The 20,566-nt window shown below is 64.5% G+C and overlaps 2 protein-coding genes across 2 annotated transcripts; both read left to right on the forward strand.

Moving 5' to 3' along the window:
- The first annotated feature begins 1,001 nt into the window (after positions 1-1,001).
- Positions 1,002-4,512, forward strand: LOC142818441 (ubiquitin-like protein ISG15). Its single transcript, XM_075897870.1, has 2 exons — positions 1,002-1,123; positions 2,792-4,512. Exons 1-2 carry the CDS (start codon positions 1,121-1,123, stop codon positions 3,572-3,574), a joined length of 786 nt encoding a protein of 261 aa, XP_075753985.1. The 5' UTR covers positions 1,002-1,120; the 3' UTR covers positions 3,575-4,512.
- A 10,748-nt stretch (positions 4,513-15,260) lies between these two features.
- PLA2G3 (phospholipase A2 group III) lies at positions 15,261-20,497 on the forward strand. Its single transcript, XM_075897892.1, has 6 exons — positions 15,261-15,970; positions 17,069-17,201; positions 17,316-17,450; positions 17,802-18,139; positions 18,288-18,546; positions 20,266-20,497. The coding sequence occupies exons 1-6, from the start codon at positions 15,520-15,522 to the stop codon at positions 20,426-20,428; spliced, it is 1,479 nt and encodes a 492-aa protein (XP_075754007.1). The 5' UTR covers positions 15,261-15,519; the 3' UTR covers positions 20,429-20,497.
- Positions 20,498-20,566: the final 69 nt, after the last annotated feature.

Genomic DNA, 20,566 nt, shown 5'->3' on the forward strand with positions numbered 1-20,566 from the left:
CTGGGTTGAGTAGTGCCCTATAGATCTGCGCCCCAGTGTGCTCGGTCGGGGGGTGTCCTGTGGGTCTGGGCCCCACTGTGCAGGTTGGGGGGTCTCCTATGGGTCTGAGCCCCACTGTGCAGGTCGGGGGTGTCCCATTGGCTATGGGTTCAGACCCCAGGGTGCGGGCTGCGGGGTGTCCTATGGGTCCGGACCCCAGTGTGCTGGGTTAGGGGTGTCCTATGGGTCCAATGTGTGAGTTGGAGGGGTGTCCTACGGTCCGGATCCCAGTGTGTGGGGCTGAGGGGTGCCCTATGGGTCCGGATCCTAGTGTGTGGGGCTGAGGGGTGCCCTATGAGTCCGGATCCCAGTGTGTGGGGCTGAGGGGGTGCCCTATGGGTCCGGATCCTAGTGTGTGGGGCTGAGGGGTGCCCTATGAATCCGGATCCCAGTGTGTGGGGCTGAGGGGTGCCCTATGGGTCCGGATCCTAGTGTGTGGGGCTGAGGGGGTGCCCTATGGGTCCGGATCCTAGTGTGTGGGGCTGAGGGGTGCCCTATGAATCCGGATCCCAGTGTGTGGGGCTGAGGGGGTGCCCTATGGGTCCGGATCCTAGTGTGTGGGGCTGAGGGGTGCCCTATGAATCCGGATCCCAGTGTGTGGGGCTGAGGGGTGCCCTATGAATCCGGATCCCAGTGTGTGGGGCTGAGGGGGTGCCCTGTGGGTCCGGACCCCACTGTGCCGGGTCGGGGGGCGCCCCCTGGGTCTGGGCCCCAGTGTGCTGGGTTGGGGGGTGTCCTATGGGTCGGGGCCGCAGTGTGCGGGTTGGGGGGGGGGGTCGTATGGGTCCGGGCCCCAGTGTGCCGGGATGGGGGGTGCCTTGTGGGTCCGGGACCCAGGGTATGGGTTGGGGGATGCCCTATGGGTCCGGGCCCCAGTGTGTGGGGCGGCGGGTTCCCGGGGCGCCGCGCCGCGGGTCAGTTTCGTTTCCCGGCGGATGCGGGGGGGGGGGGGGGGATCGAAACCGACCCGGGGCCGCGGCTGGTTTCGGTTCCCGGCCGGGGGGGCGGAGCCGGGGGGGATAAAAGCGGAGCCGGCGGCGGGGCCGGGCAGAGCGGAGCGAGAGACCCGCGGGCTGCGGACATGGTGAGTCGGGGCGGGCGGCCCGCGGGACACAGGGGGGCGGCCCGCGGGCCGGAGCGAGAGCGCGGAGCGGCTGCCTGCCCCGGGGGGCCCAGCCCCACCGATCCGCTTCTTCCCCGTCCCGGGCCCGGCCGGGCAGCGGCTGCAGCCTGGATCCCTGCCCCTGCCAGCCCCACATCTCCTGGTGACCCCCAGATCCAGCGCCCCACGGCCCCTCCCACCCCATCTCTTAGTGACCCCCAGATCCAGCGCCCCACGGCCCCTCCCACCCCATCTCCTAGTGACCCCCAGATCCAGCGCCCCACGGCCCCTCCCACCGCATCTCTTAGTGACCCCCAGATCCAGCGCCCCACGGCCCCTCCCACCTCATATCTTAGTGACCCCCAGATCCAGCGCCCCACGGCCCGTCCCACCGCATCTCTTAGTGACCCCCAGATCCAGCGCCCCACGGCCCCTCCCACCCCATCTCTTAGTGACCCCCAGATCCAGCGCCCCACGGCCCCTCCCACCTCATATCTTAGTGACCCCCAGATCCAGCGCCCCACGGCCCCTCCCACCCCATCTCTTAGTGACCCCCAGATCCAGCGCCCCACGGCCCCCACCTCATCAACCCCTCCCACCCCATCTCTTAGTGACCCCCAGATCCAGCGCCCCACGGCCACCCACCCCATCAGCCCCTCCCAACCCATCTCTTAGTGACCCGCAGATCCAGCGCCCCACCGAACCCCACCCCATCAACCCCTCCCACCCCATCTCTTAGTGACCCCCAGATCCAGCGCCCCATGGCCCCCACCCCATCTCTTAGTGACCCCCAGATCCAGCGCCCCACGGCCACCCCACCCCATCAGCCCCTCCCACCCCATCTCTTAATAGCCCCCCAGGTCCAGCGCCCCCCCACCCTCCCGCGTAACCCCGAGCAGCCTCCTCCTCCTCCGACGTAACACGATGGGGCGAGTGTTCCCCAAGCCCTCGTGCACTCGCACGCCACTCGTGCAAACGGGGTGAGCGGTCGGTCACGTACCCCTGCAGGGGCTCTGGGGTACGGCGGCACCAGGTGCTGGCCAGCCGGGGTGGGAGCCTGATCCCGATGGTACCGGGCCCCTGAGTCCCTGCGGGGTGGGTGCCCAATGCCCCTGGATCAGATGACTCCAGGGATCTGAGTCTCTGCGGGTCTGGTGCCCGATCCCCCTGGGTCCTGACAGCTCCGTGGCTCTGACTCCCTGAGGAGTCGGTGCCCAATCCCCCTGGGTCCTGACAGCTCAGGGGTTCTGAATCCCTGAGGGGCAGGTGCCTAATCCCCCTGGCTTCTGATCGCTCTGGGGTGCTGAGTCCCTGAGGGGCGGGTGCCCGATCCCCCTGGGTCCCTACAGCTCCGGGGCTCTGACTCCTTGAGGGGCGGGTGCCCGATCCCCTTGGGTCCCGACAGCTCCGGGGCTCCGACTCCCTGAGGGGCGGGTGCCCGATCCCCCTGGGTCCTGACAGCTCCGGGGCTCCGACTCCCTGAGGGGCGGGTGCCCGATCCCCCTGGGTCCTGACAGCTCCGGGGCTCTGACTCCCTGAGGGGCGGGTGCCCGATCCCCCTGGGTCCTGACAGCTCCGGGGCTCTGACTCCCTGAGGGGCGGGTGCCCGATCCCCCTCGGCTCTGACGGCGCCGGGTGTCTCCTCCCCAGGCGTTGTCGCTGCGGGTGACGCTGCTGACGGGCGAGACCCACACGGTGGCGGCCTCCGGCGCCACCCCCCTGGCGGCGTTCAAGGCCCAGCTGGCCCGGCAGACGGGGGTGCCCGCGGCCCAGCAGCGGCTGGCCTGCCCCGACGGCGTGGAGCTCCGCGACGGCTCCCGATTGGCCGACTACCCGCTGGCGCCCGGCGACACCGTGCTGCTGATGGTGAGGAGGGAGGAGCCCTGCCCCGTTTTCGTGAAGAACCCCAAAGGCCGCACCAGCACCTACAGCGTCCTGCCCTCCGAGGGGGTCGCCTCCTTCCGGGCCCGGGTCCAGCGGCAGGAGAACGTCGACGCCGGGCAGTTCTGGCTCAGCCTGGAGGGGAAACCGCTGGAGGACGGCCACACCCTGGGGGACTACGGCGTGGCCCCCCACTGCACCATCTTCCTGCACCTGCGGCTGCGGGGGGGGCCGAGCCCCACGGAATGGTCCTGCCTCCCTGCCCCCTTCCTCGGGTCTGATCTCGACTTCGTAGCTACACCCCCCTCACCCAGCTGTGGACTCGTGGAGGGGGGACCTCTTGAGGTTCGGGGTGGAGCGGTGCCCGGATCTGACACTTATGGGGTGCGGAGGGGGCACCGGGAGAGGGTCCTCCCTCCAGCTCCTCCTCCGCCGTCCGTCCGTCACGCTCCAGCCGGGCCTGGTGGCCAACCTAAGACTGGGCTGGAGAACGTGGTGGAGATATCTCCCATAGCTTCGCTCAGCTCCTACATGGGAACGAGGACTTCCTGACCCTCCCTGTCTGTTGTGCGACCTTTTGTGGTGCCACCTGTGTAGCAAGTTGTGTGTGTTGTGGGTCCCCTGGAGGGCCGAGTGGCCGACATCGGGCTGGGTTGGAGAACGTGGTGGAGATATCTCCCATAGCTTTGCTCAGCTCCTACATGGGAACGAAGACCTCATGACCCTCCATGTCTGTTGTGCGATCCTTTGTGGTGCCACTTGTGTAGCAAGTTGTGTGTGTTGTGGGTCCCCTGGAGGGGCGGGGGGCCGACCTCCATCTGGACTGGAGAACGTGGTGGAGATATCTCCCATAGCTTTGCTCAGCTCCTACATGGGAACGAAGACCTCACGACCCTCCATGTCTGTTGTGCGATCCTTTGTGGTGCCTCTTGTGTAACAAGTTGTGTGTGTTGTGAGTGCCCTGGAGGGGCGGGGGGCTGACCTCCATCTGGACTGGAGAACGTGGTGGAGATATCTCCCATAGCTTTGCTCAGCTCCTACATGGAAACGAGGACCTCCCGACCCTCCCCGTCTGTTGGGCGACCTTTTGTGGTGCCACTTGTGTAGCAAGTTGTGTGCGTTGTGGTTCCCGGGGAGGGGCGGGAGGGAGCCAGGTCCCAATCTCGCTGCACCAGGATCGAACTCACCACCCCACAATCGTCCCGAAAAGGTGCCCCACCCGTCCCCGCCGCTGCTCCCTGGCGGCCGCCCTGTGCCGTCCCGGTGGGCGGGTCTGGCGTGAATAATTGCTTAGGGGCGGGGCTAAGCTCAGCCCTCCCACCAGGGGGCGTGGCCTGTGAAGCGAGGAGCCGGCGGATCCGGCCGGGTCCGTGTGGGGATTGGTCGGGACTGTACGTGGTGGGTCGGCCGGCCAGGGGGGGGTGTTACGCCGGGCGATGGGGGTACGCGGCGAGGTCAATAAAGAAATTTCACATCCCACCTCTTCCTTTCGTGTCTGATTGGGATCAACTCTTCTGGGGGGCTGGCCCCCAAAAGAGAGCGGGGTCCCCCACTAATTTTTGATGGGAGGGGCCACACCAAGAATTCGGTCAGTGGCCAAGGGTCGGGCTCTTCCTACGATTTGAACGGAGGAGGTGCCGGGTCTGGGGTGTAGGAGGGGGCTCGGGGTAGGGGAGTGGGGTGCGGGGTCTGGCTAGGAGCTGGGGCGAAGGAGGGGGTGGTGACATGGGGCAGAGTCTGGGATGGGCGTGGCTTCCGGAGCGGCTGCCGTGTGGGAGGCGGGAGTGCCAGGGGCTCAGCTCCGGCCCGGCCTGGGCGTGGGCATGGGTGCCGAAATCTCTCCAGCCCGCCCGTCTCGCCCCGACATAGCCTGCATCGGGGCTGGAAACCCCGGATGGAAGCATCTGGGAAAGGTGCCCCAGAGGATCTATGGTCCCCCAAATATTTTCCAGCCGTCGGTAGATTTTTTTCCCACCCATGTGCGGAATAATTTTATGAGCACCTGGGAGCGCGGATGTGCACCACCCAGGGACACACCAAACCTAGCAGTGGGGGCTTTGCTGATCCTTTGCTCCTGATGCTTCCACACCCCAGCTGATCCATCCGCAACCGCCCGGGGGTGAAGCTGCCCCACCCAGGGTCCCTAATTCCCATCTCTGGGGCAGATCCTCTGCAGGGAACAAGGCAGCAGCTGTCTTGCTGGTCCTGCTTTTTTGATGCAGGCAGAACGACCCATAGGCTGCCCTCCAAGTGTGGGTTGTGGCGGGGTGCCACAGACCCGGCCAGGACCCGTTCCCATCTCAGGCTCCGACTGCACCCTGGGGTGCCACCTTGCGACACACACACACACACACACACACCCCGCCACAGGTCGGGCAGTCTGAGGGTCCAGCAGGAGGCGTGGCATCCAGCTCTTGGCCCGGCCGCCCGCCCGCTGCACGTGCCTCAGTTTACCCCACTGTCCAACCAGGCCACAGCTTGGACAGCAGCTGCAGGCAGGCAGATGGCCACTAGGGGGTGGCAGAGAGCGGCTCCCACCTGAGGTGGGGGGCGGGGTTTGCCAGAGGGCGGGACCAGGCGGCGGAGGGCGGAGCCAAGCCAGCTGCCCCAGCACAGGGGGGATATCTCCCCCTGGCCCAGGCCTGGCAGCGTGGGGCTGGCACACTGGGGCTCAGATGGGGACTCTAAGGCCGGGGAGGGGGGGGCTGGCTTGCCTGGCGTTGGCCCCCAAGGCTCAGGTCTCCCCCCCCCCGCCTCCAGCGTGGGGCAGTCGATGTTGGCCCCCACCCAGACCTCCCCCCCACCTTCCCAGCCCGACCTGGCCCCCCCCCCACTCCGCTCCTGCACCCTCCCCACAGCCCCCAACTCCTGACCCCCTCCTGGACCCTTCCCCCCCTTCCTGTGCCCCCAACTCCCCACCCAATCCGCCACCCCCCTCCTGCCCAATCCCCCCCCCTCCCAAGTCTCCTTCCCGGCAGCCCCCCCTCCCTCACACAGAGCCCCTCAATTTTGCCCCACAAAAGCCACTCCCCCCCCCCAGGCTCTGTGGGCGAGGGGAACGTGGGGAGGGGCTTTTTCCTTCTCAGTTGGGGGCCGCGTCAGTGACGTGTTGGGCGAGGGGGGGGTGGTGTGGCCCTGGACTGGTTTTTCTGTGGGTCCCCAACCCCCCCCCCCCAGGCAAGGGGGCGGGGGGTGCTGCTGGGGCACTGGAAAGGGGAGTCGACAGGGTCGTGTGGGGCACCCCAGTGGGAGTAGGCCTGGCGAGAAGTCCTGGCCCGTCTGCCCCCCAGCTGGGGCACCGGAAAGGCGAGTCGACAGGGTCGTGTGGGGCACCCCAGTGGGAGTAGGACTGCAGAGACGGCCCGGCGCGTCTGCCCCCCAGCTGGGGCACCGGAAAGGCGAGTCGACAGGGTCGTGTGGGGCACCCCAGTGGGAGTAGGACTGCAGAGACGGCCCGGCGCGTCTGCCCCCCAGCTGGGGCACCGGAAAGGCGAGTCGACAGGGTCGTGTGGGGCACCCCAGTGGGAGTAGGCCTGCAGAGACGGCCCGGCCCGTCTGCCCCCCAGCTGGGGCACCGGAAAGGCGAGTCGACAGGGTCGTGTGGGGCACCCCAGTGGGAGTAGGCCTGGCGAGAAGTCCCAGCCCGTCTGCCCCCCAGCTGGGGCACCGGAAAGGCGAGTCGACAGGGTCGTGTGGGGCACCCCAGTGGGAGTAGGACTGCAGAGACGGCCCGGCGCGTCTGCCCCCCAGCTGGGGCACCGGAAAGGCGAGTCGACAGGGTCGTGTGGGGCACCCCAGTGGGAGTAGGCCTACAGAGACGGCCCGGCCCGTCTGCCCCCCAGGAGCCGGGCGGGAGGAGCCGGGCTCTTTGGACTCCGAGAATTGCCTGGCGGAGTCACCCCGGGGCGGTGACACGGCAGCCGGGAGACCTTTGCGACACCTCAGGTGAGGGCCTGGCGTGGGGGCCGTTTCACCGCCGGGCCCTGGACTCTGCCCCCCGGGTCTGTTGGCCTCCCGGCGTGTGGGGATCAGCTGGCAGCCACCCAGCGAGGCCTCGCCTGCGCGGGTCCCGGAGCTCGCGGGGCTCTTCGGGGCAGGGGCCTGCCTCATGCTGAGGGATGTGTGGGGCTGACTGGGGGGGCTGTACCCACCTCATGCTGTGGGGCTGACTGGGGGGGGGGGCCGTGCCCAGCTTACACTGAGGGGGTCATGTGGGGCTGACTGGGGGGGCTATACCCACCTCATGCTGTGGGGCTGACTGGAGGGGCCGTGCCCACTTTACGCTGAGGGCGTCATGTGGGGCTGACTGGGGGGGCTATACCCACCTCATGCTGTGGGTCTGACTGGGGGGGGCCGTCCCCGCCTCACACTGAGGGGTGTGTGGGTCTGACTGGGGGGGGGGTGCCCGCCTCATGCTGAGGGGCTGACTGGGGGGGGCCGTGCCCAGCTTACGCTGAGGGGGTCATGTGGGGCTGACTGGGGGGGCTATACCCACCTCATGCTGTGGGTCTGACTGGGGGGGGCCATCCCCGCCTCACACTGAGGGGTGTGTGGGTCTGACTGGGAGGGTGTGCCCGCCTCACGCTGAGGGGCGTGTGGGTCTGACTGGGGGGGTGTGCCCGCCTCACGCTGAGGGGTGTGTGGGTATGACTGGGGGGGTGTGCCCGCCTCACGCTGAGGGGCGTGTGGGTCTGACTGGGGGGGTGTGCCTGCCTCATGCTGAGGGGTGTGTGGGTCTGACTGGGGGGGTGCCCGCCTCACGCTGAGGGGTGTGTGGGTCTGACTGGGGGGGTGCCCGCCTCACGCTGAGGGGCGTGTGGGTCTGACTGGGGGGGTGCCCGCCTCACGCTGAGGGGTGTGTGGGGCTCACTGGGGGGGTGCCCGCCTCACGCTGAGGGGTGTGTGGGGCTCACTGGGGGGGTGCCCGCCTCACGCTGAGGGGCGTGTGGGTCTGACTTGGGGCCGTGCCCACCTCATAATGTGGGGGATGACTGGGGGGCGGGGCCGTGCCCACCTCACAGTGTGGGGCCATGTGGGTCTGACTGGTATTTAGACACAGCCCCCCAATTCTCCCCACTTTTTCAGCTGCCCCCAAACTGCTCCAGAGAGTTCAGACCAACGCCGGCTGTGACGTGCTCCAAACCGATCTCCCCAAACGACGGGATTGGCCCACCAGACGACACCCGAAATTTAACGCTGGGCTATGCAAAGTCACGCCCACGGGAAAACACCCCCCCCCCCCAGCTGGCCGGACAATTTGAGGGGGGCTCATTTGGCTGCAACTCCACCAGAGAGATGGGGGCGTCGTTGGGGCGCAGGCGCACGAGGAGGAGTCACCGAAAAAGGATCGAGCCCGAGACCGAAAATCTCTCTGTATAAATCTCGAGGTCCCTTCCAGGCCTCGTAGTCTAGGATTCGAGGAAAATTGTGACAGGCGTGGAAAAAACGAATCAGGAAACGTTAGTTGCTTCGTCCCACGTGAGAATGAGGGACCGTCGGAGGAAAGGAATAGGTTTCCAACAAACAGAGGGACGTTTTTCCGTCGCGCGGCGCACCGTTAACCTGTGGAACTCCTCGCCGGAGGAGGTGGCGACGGCCGGGACTTGAACGGGGTTTCAAAAAAAGCCTAGATAGATTCATGGAGGTGAGGTCCAGGGGTAAAGACACAGCCCCTCCACTTGGCCCCCCCCCCCCGCCCCCAGCGACATGGGACAGGCCCGCCCAGCAGTACCCACCCCCCATCCCCGCTGCCGCTTCTCTGGCCAAGTCCTTCTGGCTGCTTTATCAGCCACGTCAGGTGATCTGTCAGCGCCACGTCACCCGCTCCTTGTACACAAACAGCCGCTGGCCAGCGCACAACCGCACTGCCCCAGGGACAGCACCCAAACACCGTCCCCGCCCCACAACAGCCTTGTAAAACAACCCCCACCAATGGTCTGCTAGCACTTTAGAGACTAAGAAAACATGGCGATGCTGTCATGAGCTTTCGTGGGCACAGCTCACTTCTTCAGACGCCCTCCTCCGACACCTGCTAGAGACAGCCGCACACATAGACACAACACCCCTGTACCAACACCCCACCAACACCCCCCAGAGACAGCCACACACACAGACACAACACCCCTGTACCAGCACCCCACCAACACCCCCCAGAGACAGCCATACAGACACAACATCCTGTAAGAACACCCCTCAACACCCCCCCAGAGACAGCTGCACACACAGACACAACACTCCTGTGACAGCACCCCACCAACACCCCCCAGAGACAGCCGCACACACAGACACAACATGCCTGTACCAGCACCCCACCAACACCCCCCAGAGACAGCCATACAGACACAACATCCTGTAAGAACACCCCTCAACACCTCCCCAGAGACAGCCGCACACACAGACACAACATTCCTGTACCAGCACCCCACCAACACCACCCAGAGACAGCCGCACACACAGACACAACATGCCTGTACCAGCACCCCACCAACACCCCCCAGAGACAGCCATACAGACACAACATCCTGTAAGAACACCCCTCAACACCCCCCCAGAGACAGCTGCACACACAGACACAACACTCCTGTGACAGCACCCCACCAACACCCCCCAGAGACAGACACATACAGACACAACACTCCTGTGACAGCACCCCCTCAACGCCCCCCAGAGACAGACACATACAGACACAACACTCCTGTAACAGCACCCCCTCAACATCCCAAGACAGACACATACAGACACAAACACCCCTGTAACAGCAGCCCCTCAACACCCCCCAGAGACAGCTGCACACACAGACACAACACTCTGTAGGACCACTCCCCAGGGACAGCTGCACACACAGACACAACACCCTGTAAGACCACCCCGCTAACATCCCCCAGAGATAGCCACACACAGAGACACAACACCCCTGTAACAGCACCCCCTCAACACCCCAAGACAGACACACGCAGCCACAACCCTCCTGTAACAGCACCCCACAAGCACCCTCCAGAGACAGCCGCACACACAGACACAGAGACACAACACCCAGTAAGACCACGCTGCAAACACCCCCCCGGAGACAGCCGCACACATGGCCACAACACCCTGTAACAGCCTCACACACACAGACTTAGAGACACACCCCTAAGGGAGGCCTCCGCCCCAAACTAACCTCTGCTGTCCCAAACTACACCCGCCTGCAACACAATCGTTCTGACAGATGGCACACCATGCCACCAGCCACCCTGCCACATTGTGCCTGCTCACAGTCACCAACACCCGGAACACCGCCTGTACAAGACACCACCAGCCAGCCCCTGACAGGATCCCTCCCAGCTGGTCACAAGCAGGGGTCTTGGACTGGCTTCTCCCACTTCCCCCCCAGTGGGGACAGATGCCTGACACATTAAAATTTCATGGACACAACGCCCTCCCCCCCCCCCCCCCCCACACACACACGCACACACATTCTCTGCAGGAGAAAAAGAAAAGGGCTATGTCTAGACTGCAGGCGGATCTTTCGAAAGAGAAATCCGCTTTTTCGAAAGAGAGCACCCAGCGAGTCTGGATGCTCTCTTTCGAAGACGGCCTCTTTACATTGAAGAACGCCTTCTTTCGAAAGAGGAACTGTCGAAGGAAGGCGTTCTTCCTCGTGAAACGAGGTTTACCGCCATCGAAAGAAAAGCCGCGTTCTTTCGAAATAATTTCGAAAGAACGCGGCTTGAGTCTGGACGCAGGGGAAGTTTTTTTGGGAAAAGGCTACTTTTCCCGAAAAAAACCCTGAGCCTGGACACGGCCAAGGAAAAAAGAGAGAGAAGAGAGAAAAAGGAGGAAAAAAGAAAAAAGAGAAAAAGAGAGAGAAAATGAGAGAGAGAAAAGACAAAAGCAAGAGAAATAAGAGAGGGAATAAAGAAAACAGAGGGAAAAAAGAGAGGGAGAAAGAAAAAAGAGGAAGAAGAAAGAGAAAGAGAGAGAGAAAAAGGAGAACAAAAGAAAAGAGAGAAAGAGAGCAAGAGAGAGAGAAAATGAGAGAGAGAAAAGAAAAAAGAGCGAGGTAAGCAAGAAAAAGTGGGGGAGAAAAAAGAGAGAGGGAGAAAGAAAAAAGAGGAAAAGGAGAGAAAGAGAGAGAAAAGAAGAAAGAGAGGGAAGCAAGAAAAAAGAGAGAGAAGGAAGGAAAAAAGAAAAAAGAGAAAAAGAGAGAGAAAATGAGAGAGAGAAAAGAAAAAAGCAAGAGAAAAAAGAAAAGAGAAAGAGAGAGAAAAGAAAAAAAGGAGGAAAAAAGAAAAAAAGAGAGAAAATGAGAGCGGGAGAAAGAAAAAAGGAAAAAAGAGAAAAAGAAAAAAGAAAAGAGAGAGGAAAGCAAGAAAAAAGAGAAAGAGAAAAAGAGAGAGAAAAGAAAAGAGAGGGAGAAAGAAGAAAAAAGAGAGAGGGAGAAAGAAAAAAGAGGAAAAGGAGAGAAAGAGAGAGAAAAGAAGAAAGAGAGGGAAGCAAGAAAAAAGAGAGAGAAGGAAGGAAAAAAGAAAAAAGAGAAAAAGAGAGAGAAAATGAGAGAGAGAAAAGAAAAAAGCAAGAGAAAAAAGAAAAGAGAAAGAGAGAGAAAAGAAAAAAAGGAGGAAAAAAGAAAAAAAGAGAGAAAATGAGAGCGGGAGAAAGAAAAAAGGAAAAAAGAGAAAAAGAAAAAAGAAAAGAGAGAGGAAAGCAAGAAAAAAAGAGAAAGAGAAAAAAAGAGAAAAAGAGAGAGAAAAGAAAAGAGAGGGAGAAAGAAGAAAAAAGAGAGAGGGAGAAAGAAAAAGGGAAAAAAGAGAAAAAGAGCAAAAAAAAGAGAAAAGAGAAAAAGAAAAAAGAAAAGAGAGAGGAAAGCAAGAAAAAAGAGAAAGAGAAAAAGAGAGAGAGAAAAGAAAAGAGAGGGAGAAAGAAGAAAAAAGAGAGAGAAAAAGAAAAAAGACAAAAATTAGAGGGAAGCAAGAATAAAGAGACAGAGAAAAAAGAGAGAGAAAAGAAAAACAGAGTGAGGGAGAAAGAAAAGAGAGAGAAAAAAGAGAGAGAGAAAAGCGAGTGAGAAGCAAGAAAAAAAGAGAGAGGAAAAGAAAAACAGAGCGAAGGAGAAAGAAAAGAGAGAAACAAGAAAAAAGAGAGAAAAAGAGGAAAGAGCAAGAAGCAAGAAAAAAGAGAGAGAGAGAGAGAGAGAGAGAGAGAAAAGAAAGGATCGGGCCCACTCCAGCCCTGTGAGAAGTACCCATTCCCCACCCCCACCAGCTGCTCCTCTGGCCAAGACCTTCCGGGTGTTTTATCAGACACGTCAGGTTATCTGTCAGCACCACATCACCTGCTCCTTGTACACAAACAGCCGCTGGCCAGCGCACAACCGCACAGTCCCCGCCCCACGACATCCTTGTAGAGGCCCTCCTCCAACACCCCCCAGAGACAGCTGCACAGAGACACACACAGACACAACCCCCCTGTAACAGCACCCCACCAACACCCTCCAGAGACAGCCGCACACACACAGACACAGAGACACAACACCCTGTAAGACCACGTTGCAAACACCCCCCAGAGACAACCACACACACAGACACAACACCCTGTATGACCACCCTGCAAACACCCCCCAGAGACAGCCGCACACACAGACACAACAACCTGCATGACCACCCTGCAAACACCCCCAGAGACAGCCGCACACACAGACACAACACCCTGTATGACCACCCTGCAAACACCCCCAGAGACAGCCGCACACACAGACACAACACCCTGTATGACCACCCTGCAAACACCCCCAGAGACAGCCGCACACACAGACACAACACCCTGTATGACCACCCTGCAAACACCCCCCAGAGACAGCCGCACACACAGACACAACACCCTGTATGACCACCCTGCAAACACCCCCCAGAGACAGCCTCACACACAGACACAACAACCTGTATGACCACCCTGCACACCCCCCCCCCGAGACAGCCGCACACACAGACACAACACCCTGTATGACCACCCTGCACAGACACCCCCGAGACACACAGACACAACACCCTGTAACACCCTCACACGCACAAACCTAGAGACACCCCCCTAACGGAGGCCCCATCCCCAAACGACACCCTGCTGTCCCAAACTACACACACCTGCAACACAACCATTCTGACAGAGGGCACATGCCTCCTGCCACATTGTACCCGATCACAGCCGCCAACACCCGGAACACCGCCTGTACAAGCAACACCAGCCAGCCCCTGACAGGAGCCCTCCCAGCTGGTCACAAGCAGGGGCCTTGGACTGGCTCATCCCATGTGACCCCAGATCCGCCGGCCCAGATTGACCCAGGCAGATGGTTGACACTGAACTCGGCTCTGCACAGCGGCCGGCTGCCTACCCGGGCCAAGTTCTCCCCGGCCCTCGCCTCTCAGCTGCAGCGGGGCGAGGGCCAGATCCCAGAGATCCAGGGGCCAGATCCCAGGGGGCGAGGGCCAGATCCCAGTGATCCAGGGGCCAGATCCCAGGGGGCGAGGGCCAGATCCCAGTGATCCAGGGCCAGATTCCAGGGGGCAAAGGCCAGATCCCAGTGATCCAGGGCCAGATCCCAGGGGGCGAGGGCCAGATCCCAGTGATCCAGGGCCAGATCCCAGGGGGTGAGGGCCAGATCCCAGTGATCCAGGGCCAGATCCCAGGGGGCGAGGGCCAGATCCCAGGGGGCGAGGGCCAGATCCCAGTGATCCAGGGCCAGATCCCAGTGATCCAGGGCCAGATCCCAGTGATCCAGGGCCAGATGCCAGGGGGCGAGGGCCAGATCCCAGTGATCCAGGGCCAGATCCCAGGGGGCGAGGGCCAGATCCCAGGGGGCGAGGGCCAGATCCCAGTGATCCAGGGCCAGATTCCAGGGGGCAAAGGCCAGATCCCAGTGATCCAGGGCCAGATCCCAGTGATCCAGGGCCAGATGCCAGGGGGCGAGGGCCAGATCCCAGTGATCCAGGGCCAGATCCCAAGGGGTGAGGGTCAGATGCCAGGGGGCGAGGGCCAGATCCCAGTGATCCAGGGCCAGATCCCAAGGGGCGAGGGCCAGATCCCAGTGATCCAGGGCCAGATCCCAGGGGGCCAGGGCCAGATCCCAGTGATCCAGGGCCAGATGCCAGGGGGCGAGGGCCAGATCCCAGTGATCCAGGGCCAGATGCCAGGGGGCGAGGGCCAGATCCCAGGGGGCGAGGGCCAGATCCCAGTGATCCAGGGCCAGATTCCAGGGGGCAAAGGCCAGATCCCAGTGATCCAGGGCCAGATCCCAGTGATCCAGGGCCAGATGCCAGGGGGCGAGGGCCAGATCCCAGTGATCCAGGGCCAGATCCCAGGGGGCCAGGGCCAGATCCCAGGGGGCCAGGGCAGCATGCACCAGGGAGCCCCCAAAGAGCAGGCCGCCCACAGCTCGGTGGGTGTTTCTCTGGTGGTGCGCACCCCCAGGCGCCTTGGTGCACCCAACACAATTATTCCACACACGGGTGCCAGGCCTGCTGGCCAGCTAGCCAGGGCGGGGCTCTCACCACTAGACCGCTCCGCCTCCCGCATGGGGGGGACTGCCCCTCCCTTCCTGTCTCCCGGGGGTCTCGCTCAGGCGCGGGCCAATCAACGGAGCCGTTTCTCCGGGCCCAGCCCGCGCTCGGAATGCCCCCAGCGAGGGGGCGTGGTTTGAGCAGGTGCGGCTCAATCCGCGGAGGCCCAGCCAGCGCTCGGAATGCCCTGCCCGCCGAGGGGGCGTGGCTTAGGAAGGCGCGGCCCAATCAGCGGAGCCGCCTCTGCGGCCCAGCCAGCGCTCGGAACGCCCGGCCAGGGAAGGGGCGTGGCTTAGGAAGGCGTGGCCCAATCAGCGGAGCCGCCTCTGCGGCCCAGCCAGCGCTCGGAACGCCCGGCCAGGGAAGGGGCGTGGCTTAGGCAGGCGCGGCCCAATCAGCGGAGCCGCCTCTGCGGCCCAGCCAGCGCTCGGAACGCCCGGCCAGGGAAGGGGCGTGGCTTAGGCAGGCGCGGCCCAATCAGCGGAGCCGCCTCTGCGGCCCAGCCAGCGCTCGGAACGCCCGGCCAGGGAAGGGGCGTGGCTTAGGCAGGCGCGGCCCAATCAGCGGAGCCGCCTCTGCGGCCGAGCCAGCGCTCGGAACGCCCGGCCAGGGAAGGGGCGTGGCTTAGGTAGGCGCGGCCCAATCAGCGGCCGGCCCGAGGCCGAGCCCTCCCATTGATGGAAGCCCTCGGCCGCCGATCACCCCACGCGGCTGCCGCTTAAAGCCGGGGCCCGCCGCGCGCCGCTTCATTCATTCCTCCCCGGCGCGCGAGGCTTCATTCATCCCTCCCGGAGCGCGCCGCGCGCGGCTTCATTCATCCCTCCCCGGAGCGCGCGGCTTCATTCAACCCTCCCGGGGGCGCGCGGCTTCCTTCGTTCTTCCCGGGGCGCGCCGCGCGCCGCTCCATTCATCCCTCCCTCCCCGGGCCGCGCGGCTCCATTCATCCCTCCCGGGCCGCGCAGGGCCATGCGGCGCCTCCTCTGCGCGCTTTTTGCGCTGGCGCTGCCCGGCGCTTCCGCCGCCTTCCGCGGCGGCGCCACCTTCTGCCACCTGGAGACGCCGGGCAGCCGCTACCTGAGCTTCCTGGCCCGGCGCTCGGGGGGCCTGGCCCTGGTCCAGAGCGCCTGGGACGCGCAGGGGCACCTGCTGGCTTGCGCCATTCACCACGATGCGCGCCTCACCCGCCGGTACCGGGCGTCCTGTGCCAAGCGGAGCGGCCTCTCCCGGAGCCCGGCGCGCCGGCGAGCCCTGGCCACCCTGGCCCGGCGGATGGGCACCTGCCGCGGGGCGGGCGGCCTCCGGGAGAGGCGGGCGCCCAGGGAGGAGCTGGGGCGCAGGAGGACTCGGAGGGGCTGGACCATGCCGGGGACGCTGTGGTGCGGGGTGGGGGACTCCGCTGGAAACCTCACCGAGCTGGGTAAGAGCAGCCTGGCACCGGGGGGGGGGGGGCGAGGTCAAAGAACTGCCTGCGTTTGGGGTGCTGGGGGCGGGGGCCCCCTCCTTATGGGGCTGAGTCGCCTCTTGGGACCCTGTGGAGGGGGGCGGCAGGGGCAGGGACCCCTCCTTATGGGGCTGTGGGTCTCCCCATGGGAGCCTGTGGGGGGGGCGGCAGGGACCCCTCCTTATGGGGCTGTGGGTCTCCCCATGGGAGCCTGTGGGGGGGTGGCAGGGACCCCTCCTTATGGGGCTGTGAGTCTCCCCTTGGAACCCTGCAGGGGGGGCATTAGGGGCAGGGACCCCCTCCTTATGGGGCTGTGGGTCTCCCCATGGGAGCCTGTGGGGGGGTGACAGGGACCCCTCCTTATGGGACTGTGGGTCTCCCCATGGGAGCCTGTGGGGGGGCGGCAGGGACCCCTCCTTATGGGGCTGTGGGTCTCCCCATGGGAGCCTGTGGGGGGGGCGGCAGGGACCCCTCCTTATGGGGCTGTGGGTCTCGCCCTGAGACCCTGTGGGGGGGTGGCAGGGACCCCTCCTTATGGGGCTGTGGGTCTCGCCCTGAGACCCTGTGGGGGGGTGGCAGGGACCCCTCCTTATGGGGCTGTGAGTCTCCCCATGGGAGCCTGTGGGGGGGCGGCAGGGACCCCTCCTTATGGGGCTGTGGGTCTCCCCATGGAAGCCTGTGGGGGGGTGGCAGGGACCCCCTCCTTATGGGGCTGTGGGTCTCCCCATGGGAGCCTGTGGGGGGGGGCGGCAGGGACCCCTCCTTATGGGGCTGTGGGTCTCCCCATGGGAGCCTGTGGGGGGGTGGCAGGGACCCCCTCCTTATGGGGCTGTGAGTCTCCCCTTGGAACCCTGCAGGGGGGGCATTAGGGGCAGGGCCCCCCTCCTTATAGGGCTGTAGGTCTCCCCTTGGGGGCCCCCTCCTTATGGGGCTGTGAGTCCCCCCATGGGACTCTGGGGACCGCCCCCACTGCGGATGGGGACCGCCATTCCCTCCTCCTGCCTTGCCAAAAGGGGGGGGGGTTCTGCGAAGGTGCAGCCCCCCCCTAAGTGAACCCCCCCACCCCCCCCGCAGGTCTTTTCCAGGGCCCGGACCTGTGCTGCCGGGAACACGACCAATGCGCGGAGCAGCTGGCCCCGCTGGAGTTCAGATACGGCGTCCGCAACCTCCGCCTCCACACCGTCTCGCACTGCCGCTGCGACGCCAGGTGGGGGGGGGAGAGAGGCCAGGCCGGGCCGGGGGGGGGGGGGAGAGGCCGGGCCGGGGGTCCCTGGCACGCTGCCCGCGGCCCTAACCCCCCTCTCCCACGGCTCCCTCGCAGGTTCAGGCGGTGCCTCCGGCGGCTGAACGACCCCATCGCCGACCTCGTGGGCGCCGCCTTTTTCGAGGCGCTGGAGCTGCCCTGTTTCATACTGGAGCCGGGCAAGGCCTGCGTGGAGTGGCACTGGTGGGGCGGGTGAGTGCCCGCCGGCGACCCCCACCCGCTCTGGGGCAGGGGCCGGCTTCCCCCCCCCTCCCCGCCCCCCCAAGGGTTAGGGTGCCAAGCTAGGCACAGGCTCACCCCTCCGTTTCTCCCATGGGGCCTGGGAGGGGGGAGGGGAAGCGTGGCAAAGCAGCCCCACGCCTTGGGGGCGTGCCCGGCTCCCTGATTGGCTGCTGCGGGTGGCACGGCTCGGCAGGTGAGGGGTGGGGCCGGCCCGCCCCATCCCGCCACTCCCCCAAGCTGGGGCACCGGGTGCCAGCTGAGGACTCCGCGGAGGGCGGGGCGGATCACCCTGGCTTCACACCCCCTTCTTCCCCCCCCCAGGTGTAAACGCTACGGCTCCATCGCCCTGGCCCGCATGGTGCAGCAAAGCCGGTACAGCCCCCGTGGGGCCGGACTCCCCCCAGGGAAACCCACCCGGAGGAAGAACCGGAAGAGGCCGGGCCAGGGCAGCGTGGCCCAGTGGTCACAGAGCCCCGGAGATCAGGGACCTGGCACGCCCCCGCCAGGCAGGGGTCTGGGCACGCTGCCCCCTGCCCCCGCTGAGGGGGAGGCCTCCACCCCACGGCGGCCCGTGGGGCGGGAGCCACCCCTCCCCACAACAAGAGCCCCGGAGCGAGGCCGCACGGACGCACCGCGCCTGCCTGAACTGAGCCACTGGGGTGAGTGCGTGTTCGGGGCACGGGGGGCGCAGAGCAGGGGGTCTGGGGGGCGCAGAGCAGGGGGTCTGGGGGGCGCAGAGCAGGGGGTCTGTGGGGCAGAACATGCCTCAATTGAGCCCCTCTCTTCTCCCCCCCCTTTGCCCCCCAGCCAGGAGCTGCGGCGGCTACCGGCGCCTGGACCGGTGCCCGCACAAAATCGGGCCCCAGGAGGTCCGGTACCAGCTGCAGAACCCGGATTCCCGCGTCCTGTTCCACTGCAACTGCACCCGGGGGCTGGCGCGGGCCCTGCGCCGAGCCCCGGGCCCCAACGCCGTGGCCGAAGAGCTGCTCGCCGGCGCCGTGTCTCCCGCCTGCTTCGTGCTGGAGCCACCCCCGGGCTGCGCGGCCGGGGAAGACCAGCAGCCCAAGTGAGTGGAACCGAGGGGGGGGGTAGTGGGATGTGTCGGGGGAGCCCTGCCAGTCTCCTGCGCACCTGGGTGTCTCCAGGTGGTGCACCCATCTCGGCGCGTTGAACAAAATTGATTCCGCACAAGGGTGGGCAACCGAGGGGGGGCCCTGCCAGTCTCCTGTGCACCTGGGTGTCTCCAGGTGGTGCACCCATCATGGCGCGTTGAACAAAATTGATTCCGCACAAGGGTGGTCAACTTTTGGGAATGCCGCCCCCTACCTGTCGGATGGCGATGCAGGGTGTCTCCAGGTGGTGCACCCATCTCGGCGCGTCGAACAAAATTGATTCCGCACAAGGGTGGGCAACCGAGGGGGGGCCCTGCCAGTCTCCTGTGCACCTGGGTGTCTCCAGGTGGTGCACCCATCTTGGTGCGTCGAACAAAATTGATTCCGCACAAGGGTGGGCAACCGAGGGGGGGCCCTGCCAGTCTCCTGTGCACCTGGGTGTCTCCAGGTGGTGCACCCATCACGGCGCGTTGAACAAAATTGATTCCGCACAAGGGTGGTCAACTTTTGGGAATGCCGCCCCCTACCTGTCGGATGGCGATGCAGGGTGTCTCCAGGTGGTGCACCCATCTCGGCGCGTCGAACAAAATTGATTCCGCACAAGGGTGGGCAACCGAGGGGGGGCCCTGCCAGTCTCCTGTGCACCTGGGTGTCTCCAGGTGGTGCACCCATCTTGGTGCGTCGAACAAAATTGATTCCGCACAAGGGTGGGCAACCGAGGGGGGGCCCTGCCAGTCTCCTGTGCACCTGGGTGTTTCCAGGTGGTGCACCCATCACGGCGCGTTGAACAAAATTGATTCCGCACAAGGGTGGTCAACTTTTGGGAATGCCGCCCCCTACCTGTCGGATGGGGATGCAGGGTGTCTCCAGGTGGTGCACCCATCTCGGCACATCGAACAAAATTGATTCCGCACAAGGGTGGGCAACCGAGGGGGGGCCCTGCCAGTCTCCTGCGCACCTGGGTGTCGCCAGGTGGTGCACCCATCTTGGCGCGTCGAACAAAATTTATTCTTCACAAGGGTGGGCAACCGAGGGGGGGGGTAGTGGGACATGGTGGGGGGGCCCTTGCCAGTCTCCTCTGCACCTGGGTGTCTCCAGGTGGTGCACCCATCACGGCACGTTGAACAAAATTGATTCCGCACAAGGGTGGGCAACCGAGGGGGGGCCCTGCTGGTCTCCTGTGCACCTGGGTGTCTCCAGGTGGTGCACCCATCTTGGTGCGTCGAACAAAATTGATTCCGCACAACGGTGGGCAACTTTTGGAAACGCCGCCCCCTACCTGTCGGATGGTGATGCAGGGTGTCTCCAGGTGGTGCACCCATCTCGGCGCGTCAAACAAAATTGATTCCGCACAAGGGTGGTCAACTTTTGGAAACGCCGCCCCCTACCTGTCGGAGGGCGATGCAGGCGGCCTAGCTGGGGCTGGCCCCCTTCTGCTTGCTCCCCACTAGGTGGCAGCTCCGGATCGGCGCCTGGCCCCCCGGCGGGTGGGGGGCCGGGAGGGAGTTGAGGTCCCTTGCTCGTGTGGAGTTGTGGGCGCGTGGAGGAGCCCTGCCCCATAGCTCCCTGGTTTCCTAGCAGCACGGGGGAGGCTGGTAGATCGGGGGGGGGGGGGGGTCCGTGCCTCGGTTGCTCCCTTGCCTGACCCCCACTTCTCTTGCTCTCTCCCCCAGCTGCATCGGGGAGGGCCGGGCCGTCCTGGTGCCCACCCGGCACCTGCCGAACACGCTCCGGGCGCGCTGGACACGGCCGGGGCCCCAGGCCACGTGGCAGGCGGGGGGCGCCCCCCTTGGACTCTACGCCCAATGTCTCCAGTTGGCCAGGACCGTCCACTGAGACCTGGCTGCAGCCGGCGGGGGGGGGGGGGTGTCCCTCTACCGCTGCCCATAGGGGAGAGAAACTCCAGGCCGGGAGCCGCGGTTGGGGGGGGGGGTCCCACATCAAGATGGGGGGGGGTGCTGGAAGCCAACCCCC

This window comes from Pelodiscus sinensis, chromosome 15 (assembly GCF_049634645.1).
Source record: "Pelodiscus sinensis isolate JC-2024 chromosome 15, ASM4963464v1, whole genome shotgun sequence".
NCBI classification, from domain to species: Eukaryota; Metazoa; Chordata; order Testudines; family Trionychidae; genus Pelodiscus; species Pelodiscus sinensis.